Genomic DNA, 12,547 nt, shown 5'->3' with positions numbered 1-12,547 from the left:
ATTTGTTCCATCAAGAGCGCATTTCCTCTATCCATTTCGAACTCGATTCCCGGATCACCTAGTCAAGGTACTACCTTTCCTCGATTCAGTTCGTCTCGTCATCTACACGTGATGCATAAGAATACCTTCTCACGTCTTATGTGCACTTTCGAAACGAGAGCGTCTCGTAGCCCGTCTGTATTTTATTAATGGTGTTCCGTTTTTTATTAAAATCTGTATATATATATATTTTCATTGTGCCCTAGATCTACTCGTTGAAAAATAACTCCTCACTGTAACGCAAATGTAAAAATAATGAATGATCAATGCTGAATTCGGTAACGGCGAGTACGCGAGGGTTTTCGCATCTGCATCTGCTCGTTAAGCGAAGTAGAAGGAATAATCGTGACTCGTTAGCCGCTACCGAGATTCCGCGAAGGTTCTCCTCTTTCTCTCTCCGTCTTTTTTTTCTCTTTTCTTCCTCCGCTTTCTCTCTTGCCACGCTCTGCCATCTCGTTCTCTTTCATGCCCGAACCGCGTATCCCATCATGCATATGAATGAAACTGTTTTGCCGCGAGCCGAAAAAAACGTCACGCTGTTAAACGACTCGCGCTTATTCATAGCTGCAGTCAACCAACATCATCCCTGCTATCACCCCCCCCCCCCTGCTACCCCCGCGGTAAAGCTTCGACAGACGATAATTCGAAGCTCGTTCCGGGCGTTCCCTTTGGGCCCTTTGTGCGCTTGCGATATCGTTTCGAAGAGTAGCAAACGTAGAGTAGCCTCACCTCTCTCACCGATGCTCGTTCATCAAAACAAATCGGCAACTCTGCCGACTTAATGAGAAAATAACTCGCTAACTATGCAGTGAATAGTCTTGGCCGCAAACACGTAGTATTTATGAAATTTGTCTGCAATTTGTAATTACAAATTGAAAATAATTTAAATATATCTTTTACCTTTTTCTTTCCATAACTACAATTGTATATTTTCATTGTAAAGTATTAAAACACATCCGTATATATCTCATGTGCGAGAGTTTTTCCGTTTTTATTATTTCACGAGGCAAAATATGAAACTTTTGTAAAACGAGTTAGATCGGCGGTGGCAACTAATACGAAATTTATTTTTGACCATTCGTCCGTTTTTCGCGTGCGTAATTCACAAATTTTTCAAAGCGCATTTTTACGAGAATCAGAAATGAGGGAAATATGAGAATCGATCTCGCAAGTGGAAAACATTCAAGAGGTGTGTGCGTGTACGCTCCTATTGCAAAGATTTGAAAAATGTTCATTTTAATGGTTGACGTAACGTGAATATTGGTTACCACCGAAGTGTTACGTGCCCGGAGTCTCGAGTAGAAGCACGTACAGTACAATGTACATATACATCATAATATATATGTACATACGTATATATACACCTTGTAAGATACGATATGAATACGTCGCTTAATATCGAGCACGCAACGTGAAAAATGTAAATTCGCTCGATCTTCCGATCCTGTACAGTACATTGATTCCTATGAACCACATTGTCGGTCAAAGTTCACTTTTCGCGCCAGTTATTACGCAAATGCCCGCCCGGTTGGCGTAATTTCACGTTGTTTTAGCGGCTCAGGCAAACTTTTTAGTCAAATTGAGTAAGGGATCGTGCATTGAATGCAAATCACCGCGACATAACGCGATAGGACCCGTTTCATTTCTCCTTTTTTTGCGGTGAAGTTCAGCGGCCAAACTTATGCCGCTGAAGTTATGCCGCGCGCACTCCCATGATTCCAACCCGTCGTCGTCTATAGGACGCTACGAAAAGTTTGCTTTTGACGCGGTGGGTTGCACGTGACGAATTCAAATCAGGCGTAAATACTTAAAGCAAACACTCCGCGAGAGGCTGGTAGGGATGGGGCTGCAACTCGGTTTTAAAATAAAGCATTAGGAACGACGAGCGGCGACGGGGTTGTTAAGAAGGGTGGTGTTGCTGTGCAACCTGGACCGGTCTGCCTTTCAAAGTTTACGGCGAACTTTGTGTAAACTCACCGAGTTTAACAGTGAACTAGTTCATTGAACGCAGATCGGTAACCGCGATGAATGAGTCATAGATATTTCGATTGTCCTTTGAATTTAGAATATCAACAGAATCAAAAATGATCCCGTAAGAGATATCGGAATTTCAATTATTAAGTAAATAAAACTCTAAGTTTATGCAAAAATGTGATAAATATTTCACTTTAATTAAGACGAGATATCCTAAATTAAAATTAAATTAAATTGAAATTTACCATCTACAAAATTAATATTTAAAAATTCCCTTATAGATTCGACAATCTATAAGAGAGATTTTAATTTAGTTTGGCCCTGAAGGTGGATCTATAGCGATTTTCAAAATGTTTGGTCATCATTACAAAAGCAATCATATATATTGATGTAAATATTTATGTAATATCTGTGATAGATTTTTATACTGCTTGTTATTCAGATTGAATCTTTCTTTATTTTCTTAAATAGTCTTTAAGAATGTCAAAGTAATACTTTGTTTTAATGTAAAATAATAGTAGGTGGTCGATTTAATATTTTATATCTTTTATTTCGACCTGAGAAAATAATATTGTAAAGTTGCAGGAAATGCTCATGTATCAGAAAATTCTTTCCATATATATATATATATATATATATATATATATATATATATATATAAAGACAATATATAAGAGAGGCAAGTAAGTTGCCTCCCTTTTTTAACTCACAGCTCAGAAGAACAGAAGAATCGCATTTGAACTTTTATTTCGATTAGACACAATAGGAAATATATCGACAACTATACTCTATTATCGCGAAAGTTGCGAAGAGATGGTATTATTTATAATAAAAAGCAGAGAATTTAATTATTAGAATATTTTACAAGAAGTATTAAAATATTTAAAACGGATTACGTGTAAGATGACAGAGACGTTATCCAATGATTTCATAGCGGATTTATGTGCTGTAAGTTAATTAATAATATTTTCAAAGTCTATAAGTAATAAGCGGAATTTAACGAAGATAGATCTCCAAGTAATGAAACTAAAAGCACAACGTAGCCGTCTAGATTGGCGCAATATCAAATGGCTTAGTTCGCTACAGAACGAGTTTTTAATTCATTAATGATATTTGGCCTAAAAATATAACAGGCTTATAGTTTTATAATACAGATTACTAGAAACGGAAATTTGATCTGTAGTTTTCTTTTTTTAGATTAATTACAATAAGTCCACAGGCCATTGCATTCACTATTTCAAACTCCAATAAATATGAGAAATTTTATCGAGCGGTACGTTCAGAAATATGTAACAGAAAAAGAATATATTGACCCATTGTGGACTTCATATACATACACTTCCCTTAATTTAATGCAATATAAGTTCGTTCGATCGAATTAAAAGAGTTAATGAACATCAGCGCTCTATTTTACCCGGCTTGTTTCTCTCTCCGCAGAAAGTATACAATTGAAAAAAAAAAAGAGAGAGAGAAAAAGAAAAAGCAATTAAGAACATTCCGCCACTTACCTCGAACGATGAGCTTGATCACAGCTTCCGGCGTATTCCTGTTGTTCACGAGACACTCGTACATACCGCTGTCGGCGGCGGTGACGGGATGCAGCTGCAACGAATAATTTTTCAACGACAGAGACATTCTGTTCTGTTCTGTTCGCCGCACGACAGTCGTGCTTCTGCTCTTATACTCGAGCAGCCGCATCCCGTTTGCCCGCCACTCGAGCATCAACACCAGCGAATCCTCCGTCACTCCCGGACACCCCAGCGTGACGTTCTTCCCCGCCTCCACGACGACGTCTTCCACCAACGAATTCATGGCATCTGCGAACATAGATCCTTCCATTACATTCGTCGTAACATTCGTAGCAAACGTTATCGTTGTGATAAAAACAAACGTGATCTCGGGGCTACGGCAGGAATGAGAATCGAGGAGCGAATGGGTGAATGAAACCCCGCGACGGATTCTTGCGGGTTCGGGGTTTCACCTGCGTCAGGACAATTTCAGCGCAGAGCGAATAAAATCTCTGAATGACTGGACGTTCTTCGACTTAACAGCGCATCACACTTCCTCGTAAGACTGGATATAAAAGAATTCTGACAAGAACATGTTACATTGCAAAAGTGATATAAAAAAAGAACTAACGTTACCAACCGAAATATCATGTTTGAAATAGATATTCTAGATGATCAAATTTTGGGATTTTACGGATTTATACTCCACTTGGGCTGGAATGCTTGGCCATTTTAACTTGTTAAAGATAAAACTTTGAAAATAATGCATTCGAAGAAAGTTTCAAGTAAAAATTGTGAGATTTAAAGAGGACTATCAAAAGGTAAACTATCTAGATTTTAACCAATAAGTTCCTAGATCCAAAATTTAATTAACTCATCTGATGGTTCTCTTCATTTTTTATTTGAAACAATTTTTTCAAAAATGCGTTGTCCTCGAAATATTATAATTTGTGTCCAAGTTAAAAATGGCTAAACATGTTTCGGTACCCAAGTCGGGTACATAATTCATAGGATCTCAAGATTTGACTACCTAGAATACCTTTACCAAACCTGATCTTTTGACGTTAGTTAACGTTAGTTTTTTTTATATCACCTTGCAATGTAGCACGTTCTCTTTTGAGCGTCGTGGAGCGTGCGCTGTAGATCGCATCGATTTTTTTTTTTTGGATCCACACGCTTTCTCTTTCTCTCTCCAAGGAAAATGTAAATATTTTTTAACCACGCGACACGAACAAGTGATCTTGCGCACAACGGAAAACTATTCCAGTTTCCTCGCGGTAAACGCTTGGAATATACTTGAGAGGATTAATGTACGCGCGAGTACGGCCAACACCGTAGCGAGATAGCTTCCGATCGACTTTTAAAATTTCACGCGGCCGCGCCGGATCGTAATTTGCAACGCAAAATATACGATGCCCTGGCTTGCGCGAATAAGCTCCACGGTTACGCCATATTGCATCGCGGAATTTCTGAATACCTAGACATCCAATTTTCTTTCTAACGAGTTCAATTTTTTTCTCCAACAAGAATACCATCGATACACATTCTGGAACGTATGCTCTCCATACACACGTTGCTATTTTACTCTCTCCGACCGCAAAACACTGTCATCTAAAAAATCTATGAAAATCCATGCACGAACGAATGACACGCCAAGAGTTCGCGCGCGATTTCGTAAGCACTACAGATACATATATATCGCATATGAATATGTATCCGCTATATCGCGGAGCGAACCGTCGATCGTACGTGGCGAAACCGCGTCGGACATCACGATGCGGCAGGTCATTGAGGTAATTCACGAAGGGATTCCCTCCGCAATCTCTGGAAAGCCCTAGCAAAGCTTTCACTACGCGGATTTTGCAGCAAAACGGTATTCAGATCACGCGTACGTATTCATACGTGCATAAAGTGCAAGTTCGAACCTTGCCAAGCATGCTCCTTTAGCGCATCCTCCGTCTCTTTCTCTTACGATCGGCATAAATCACGACTGGCCCTTTGAGCTACGTCGTTGGACGAGCAACTGTCCCGTTCGTCTACCTTTGCAAACGCGATAACAAATTTATCGCAAAATAATATTTCTTCGCTCCTCGAAAATTCCCGCGATAAATTTTCTCTCATTCCCGTTAAATTTCACTCGTTCTTTTTTTTTTTATTTCTTTTTAAAATTTATGTGCGAAATATATTCTAGTTCTCTTCTCTCAAAGCTAACAATGATTACTTTTACAGCAGAATGTTTATCTAAAAGCCTCTATCTCTCTCTTTTCTTTACTTTTAATTCTATGAATTCCTTTATCTTTCAAGCAGAACAATTTATTTAATTGATAGCCTGATTGGCCAAAATAATTTAAATTTCATATACGTTTACGGCAAAATAAATGAGATTTTTTTTTATGATAATGATATTCATAATCAATAAAGCGCTCTAATAAAATGTGCCAAAGACTCGCACACTTTAGTAGTTTATTAATCAATAAAGCCACCATAACTCATTTCGATAATTCGAAATAGGACACTTGAATTAAATAACGCGCGGCTACTTATTGATTATAGGATCAAGTTGTCTGATATTTTTTTGAAGTATTCAACATATTTATCTTAAATTTTCATCATCTACAAAATTTCGCAAATACACTAAAAATATATTTTATAATATATATATAATCTATTTTTTCTTCTAAGATTATAAATGCAGATGGCTGTCCGACACATATAAATGTACATATGATATCGATCTAGTTTTAAACTAAATTTCTTCAAACGTAACGTCAAAGTTACTCACAAAATGAGTCGACTGGGAAACATTTCATGTCGGAAGATATCTCGACGGAATTTTAAAGCATATGTCGCTTCTCAAAGCTTCCTGTATACTTCTAAAAACTCGGACTACTCTCTCTCTCTCCCGCTTAACGTCATTACTTTACATCACCAATCCATGGAACCGTAAGGAGTAAGTTGGGAGTCCTGTAGCTCTCGATTAGTTTTCAACGGAATGCACTTTTATGAATAAAAAAGCACGCGGAGAAAATTAACGAAAATGCAGGTCGAAATAAACGCAACCGAGAACATACAGCGGGAAAGTAATCCAACTGTTAATGACGTCGATCGTTTCGATAACCGCGCCGGTGAACACAAGAATGGAAGGCAAAAAAGTAACGAAAAAGAAGAAAGGAAACGATACAACGCATGGATACGTGCGATAACGCTTTCACATGATTCCGTCAACGAGAATCACCCTCGTTTGCACTAGCGACGACGAGGCATTCGCGGCTACAGAACGCTCGTAAAATCGACACGGCAGATTGTCCAAGAAAATAAAACTGTAATCGTACGTTTTGACAACAATTCCTATATGACGCGCAAAAAAAAAATTGCGAAAGAAAGAGTCTCAATTTACGCACAAATTACGTAGAAAAAGTAGCTTTGGTCAAATTGGCTAAAACTATGATATTTTGTAAATTGAAATGCTGATTAAAAGTTTCCTTAAGCAAAACTATAAAAAATGGACAAATTTTGCTATAATACAATATTTGAAATTTTGAGTCTAATTGGACTGAAAAGTCTTTATTTGCTAAATTATTTTTTTGTTATTATATCTTAATATTTTTATGCACATAATGACTATATAGAATAATGACTCAATTAATGTACAAAAAACACATAGTTGCTCTAAAAAAATGTAGTTTGTAAATAAACATAGAGCAAATTGCATAATTTTCTTAAAGCAACTGTATATTTTCTTTACATCAATTGATTCATCCCATTATTATATGCTTACAAGTATTAAAGTATAATTACCAAAAAATAAATAATTTAGCAGATAAAGAAACTTTTCAGTCCAATTAGACTCACAATGGCGACTTTCGAATGATGCTACGTTAAAGTCTATTTATTTTTTAGGCCTTTTGCCTAAGGAAATTTTCGATCAGTCATAATCTACAAAATATCGTAGCTCAGTAGTTAATTTGATTGAAGCCATTTTTTCTACATGATTTATACGGAGTCTTTTGCGAATAAAGGCGGAAATCTCTTCCGCATGTTTCAATCGCGAGCCAAATCCGCAAACGTAATATCGAGGAAACGGTTTCCTGCTACCTGTGCTTCTCGGTTCACATAATTCTGTACGCCATTTCGTCGCGCGATCCACGCAAATTCAGAATATTAGCGTCATAAACTTTCACGAGCTAATAACTAATCCCCGACGCAATTCGACGCAATTTCGCATTTGGAGCTCGTGTTTAGACGTCGATCGCGCGAGCTGCGTAGTAAAATAATAGCAATCGTTGAAAGATACCAGTACCGGCGCTACGTGTGTGCGTTATATTCTGTACCAACTTCGGAGTGTAATCGATATAATTTAACTACACGGGCTGCGTTCAGAATTTCACCCGGATGCGCCCAGATATCATTTTATCCTTGTTTAATATTCGGTGAACAACAAGGATAAAGTAATACCTGAGTGCACCCGGATGAAGTTTCTGAATACGGCCATAGAGAGAATGAGGAAAACAGAGTAACGGAAAGATTGTAGAGAGTTGCCGATGTATATCACTTAAACTATTTTTATTATATTTTTTATTATATTTTCCATTGGGTACTAATTTGCAACAATAGGAACTGTGGTTTGATATTTCGAATTTATTATTACATGTGTCTCATTTTTTATCAACAAATTAATTTGTTTAAGTCTTTTTATAACATGTCGCAAAAGACAATCGATTGCCTAATTTGAATCTATATAAGTCTCCCAATCGTATCACTTTTGAAAGTATTGAAAGTATTTGTGAATGAAACAAATTAAAAATATAAGATTAATAAGAGAAATCGTTAACTTAATTTGTATGTAATAATTAATTAATACCTAATTTTAATAATTTATCGAAAAAAGATTAATTATAAAACAACAATAATTACAAGACAAGAATGTCGAAGTAAAATCGGCTTGAGATTATTTTTGCAATTGAAATTTATATTCATATCAATTATTAATTTTATTATTGTCAATTATCGGTTTTATCTTGTGTTGATACGATTTATAGAAAATCTAATAGATTTTATAAAAAATAGTTTAGTCTTTATAATAATTGCAAATATCTATATATATGTTCATAATTGATGTAAAATATTTTATAATACAATAAATTTTTTTATGAAAATATTAAAATTGCATGATTACATTATTATCAGCTACACAAATTTATTAAAAATTACAATAATATCAGATGTAGGTTCCTGATTTTTTAAAATGCTGCTAACATCTATAAAACAAGAACGTAATCTATTAAATTTTTTCTATACTATCGTTTTTCATTTATTTCATACTTTTTACTGAATATGTTTATATTTAAGTAATAACATTATTAAATATTAATGAATTAGACAACCAGTATGCATTCAGCAACTCTCCCTTACAGGCACACGCGCGTGTTTTCAAACTCCGAGTCATCCTCCCTCGCGTGCTGCTTAGTTCCGGGAGGTCCATTTCGCGCACAAGTTAACATAATGTAAAAAGTTTCTCGACGGTGGATAACGCCACCGTTCTGCGTCGTGACGGAAAATATATCGCGTTCGTCCCCGATCGCACGGTGTGGTTTTGATCGCGTTTGACTTGCGCGCGTCCCACCGTGGAAATGAAATTTCGCACGCGATTCTCTCTTTGTATCTTCGAGGCAAAGAAGCTCTGCACGCGAGTTTCTCAGCAACTACAGCAACAGAGCAGCTGTAACAGCAACCGAACGATGCAAACGCGCCTCGTTACTTCTTGAACTTTGTCAAAAGTACGTCGTAAAAAGTTTCCGTAACAATTCCCACCGCCATGCTTACGAAAAACCATAAATTTCTCTTTCTCGGGGTGGCAATTTTTCGAATCTCGCGGCACACCGAGCACATTGAGTTTTTTTCCCATTAGATCGCTAAATCACCGAAGAAATTAATGTTAATTACGGCACAAATCCCGCCGTAATGTCTCGATTGTGACAGATTCGAGGAGAAAGCGCGAGAATATTTACATTCACCGAGTACAAACTGTCGGCCAATTATTTTATTCGGCTCTCAAGCGCGCTCGTTAATTATTCCTTACAAAGTGATATTCGTTATACTTCCCTGGGGAGATTAGTGGAAGCAAACGGCATCTTGAATCCCGCATGGGCCTTGAAATTTGCTTTAATGCTATAGGAATATTACGAGAGAACTTAATGCGCGTCTCCATGTCGGCGAAATAGCTTCCAAGCAGCTATCTCTTTTCACCGACGTCGTAGAAGAACCTACCTATTATCTTGAATTCTGTTTAGCAGTCTCCAGTGGGATTCAGAAAGAAAGCGTTAACTACGTAGACTCACTTCATGCAAATGCAAGAAAGGGTAATAATGTGATTTAATAGCAGCGTCACTTTTAAATAATTGCTTAAGTTAAAATCGACGTATAATTAATTTAATTTAAAAAAAAAATCTACCTTTTAAATACACACAGAAAAATTCTATTGTTAAGAAAACTGTTACTCAATTCACTTTCTTCCTTTTAAATAACAATAGACTTTAATAACGAATATTTTCTTAATAATAATCTTAAAATATACTTATTACAAATTTTAGAAAGTTAATTATTAGGTACTCAAAACAGAAATATATTTCCTTTGGAAGAATGTTACAAAATTGATCAAAAAAGTGGACTATATATAATAAATAATCGAATTTGTTTTAATTTAATAATCTTGATTAAAGTATTAAACTTACTAGGATTCAGAATATGTTTTGAATAAATTTGATGCTTGTGATGAACTTATGATAGATTTATGGATGAACTTTTGAAATACTTGAAACGAGTAATTATTACTTTCGTATAGTATTGTATATATTTATCTGTGTGAATAAACACCAATAGAATTTAGTTACTCAGAGTTATTCAATGAATTTCGCAGTAATTAAAATTCTTATCTCAAAGCACATGAAGTGCATCGTTTAGCGATCGTCAACCAGCAGAAGCAACAATCAGCATCCTCGACCTGTGACTGAGTCGCAAGGCCGACCTAAAAATTGAATTTTATCCTCTTTTCCTCGGTAGGAGACCGGCTCGGTCTACGCCGTAAATTAATTTACGCAAATCTTCCGCGGGCATGAATTTTTCCAGCACTAATTTCCCCAGAAGCTACCACGCTCTGCGAGATACGGTCACACGGTCGAGGCAAGCCGTTACCACGGTAATTACCTTCCTACCTTCGTTCCGCTTCGTCTTTTTGTCTCATAACCAAGTAACTATCTTAATTGCTTTTGCTTTTCTAACTCTGGATACTGCACTAAGTCCGGCTCGTTTTATATAGCGGAATGCTGAACCCCCATCCCCCGAAAAACCCCCTGGTCACCATTGTCGTTAGTGACTATCCGCGGGGGTTATCCTACCCTCATCCCGGGGGTCGATTTAAATTCGTTCCCCTCGCGCCATTCGCGCTTCCGTTCTTCTCTTTCCGTCTCTTATCACTCCATAACCCGCAGCCACCGATATTTTTTCATTATGCCTCCTTTGTTTTTTATCGGCACGACGATAATATCGCAACCTCCACGTTGAAGTCGAAGTGGCGGTCGCAAAAGGCAATCTTCCTAAGAGAATCTTAAACGGTACGCGACGTCACTTCGTGCCAATTTTCGCTCCGTTAACCATCACACTGCGAGACGACGACCTTCGTTATTTCCCGTGGAAAATTTCGCGCCGAGAAGCAAGATCGAGCGTCACCATCACTCGTTCGACATGAATGAACAGGACTGTCGTCAAAGAAGCGTAAATGGTTTGTCGATCATTTTAATCGCAGCTACAATTTTTATAAAACAAATCAACTGCTTTTGTTGTAATAGGATAAATAAAAAAATAGCGGGAATTACCCGAAAAAGAAACATTATTAACGCTTCATTACAATTTAGAAAATCTTCTCCCGCTAGTCTTTTAGGATAAGTAGGATTGGTTAAAGTCGCAATGGCTAAAAATATTCCGTAAATTCACTCAGACTTTTTCATCTTTCTGCCAGTTGCCTTTCTTGCGGTGGTAAATCGCCGGCAGCAGTGTTGCAAAAGCGCACGATTCCTTCCTCCGAGATTTCTGCCGTTTTCTTGCCGGTCATCAAATAGATAAGCACGAAGCGTAACGCAAGTCTTCTCCAATTTTATGAAAACAGGGAGGATCTTGATACAGTTGATTGCCTTTCAGAAACTCCTAACATTAGTCGCGACAGACAAGGATTTATCGCGAGCAAGACAAGCCAGTTTTAATACCAACTCCCGAGAATTATTACACCGACAACTTATTAGCTTACAACGCTTGCCACCCGCACCTGGTAACAACTTCTCGCGCGTAAAGTTACAACGTAACGCGCTCATCTCTCGCTCGAATATTCTCTACGTCCTCCAATCTCATTCTTTCTTTTTCAATCAAATATCATATAAGAATGTATCCGTAGATTATGATATTACGGGATTTTCCTTACGATCGAATCGCGAGATCGGATGCGCTCTATCAGGATCTCCGTTTTATTAAAACGCTTTTAAAACGCTGACACGAGAGGTAATCATCTGGAAACGGTAAATAACATTTTCATCGAGCGGTCGATCTGACAATAATAAGGAGGTCGCACGATTATTTTCCTGGAAAGGCTGCGCACGTTAGATGGAGGTCACCACTGCCGGTCGATTAATCATCGGTAGATTCCCATCAGCCGGGACATATTTGCACGAACGCTCGTCGGGGAGAAGAGTTCGTTCGCGCGTTCGCCGCAGCTCGTACGAATTTCTGTCGAGAGTTGAAATCGTCGTAAATCTACGAACGATTCCCCGGAAATCGTCCGTGTCGACGCGCAGTACGTAAACTCCTCCGTTTAATCGCTCGCTCGGTCAAACGCCCTCGTTAATTACTTCCGATTTAATTAGCGTTTACCCTCTTACACCGGAGGGAAGTGTCTCCTTCGCCTCCCATCCCTCCACGCGTTGTAAATCATCGAATTTGGATGCTCCGACGATCCAACACCGCTTACATGTCGTACAATG

The 12,547-nt window shown here is 37.7% G+C and overlaps 1 protein-coding gene across 5 annotated transcripts in view; it reads right to left on the bottom strand.

Moving 5' to 3' along the window:
- LOC105146456 (Protein tyrosine phosphatase 99A) overlaps positions 1-12,547 on the bottom strand; it is a 343,436-nt gene that overhangs the window by 212,648 nt on the left and 118,241 nt on the right. For all 5 annotated transcript variants that reach the window (XM_011056736.2, XM_011056737.2, XM_011056735.2 and 2 more), the window contains one exon: positions 3,522-3,830. In XM_011056736.2, coding sequence (XP_011055038.1) covers positions 3,522-3,825 — 304 coding nt within the window. In that variant the 5' untranslated portion in view covers positions 3,826-3,830. The remainder of the gene's footprint in view (positions 1-3,521; positions 3,831-12,547) is intronic.

Source organism: Acromyrmex echinatior, chromosome 4, assembly GCF_024713525.1.
Source record: "Acromyrmex echinatior isolate Ae372 chromosome 4, ASM2471352v2, whole genome shotgun sequence".
Classification (NCBI taxonomy): Eukaryota; Metazoa; Arthropoda; class Insecta; order Hymenoptera; family Formicidae; genus Acromyrmex; species Acromyrmex echinatior.
Note: the sequence above shows the minus strand (reverse complement) of the source record. Positions and strands in the feature narration are given on the sequence as shown.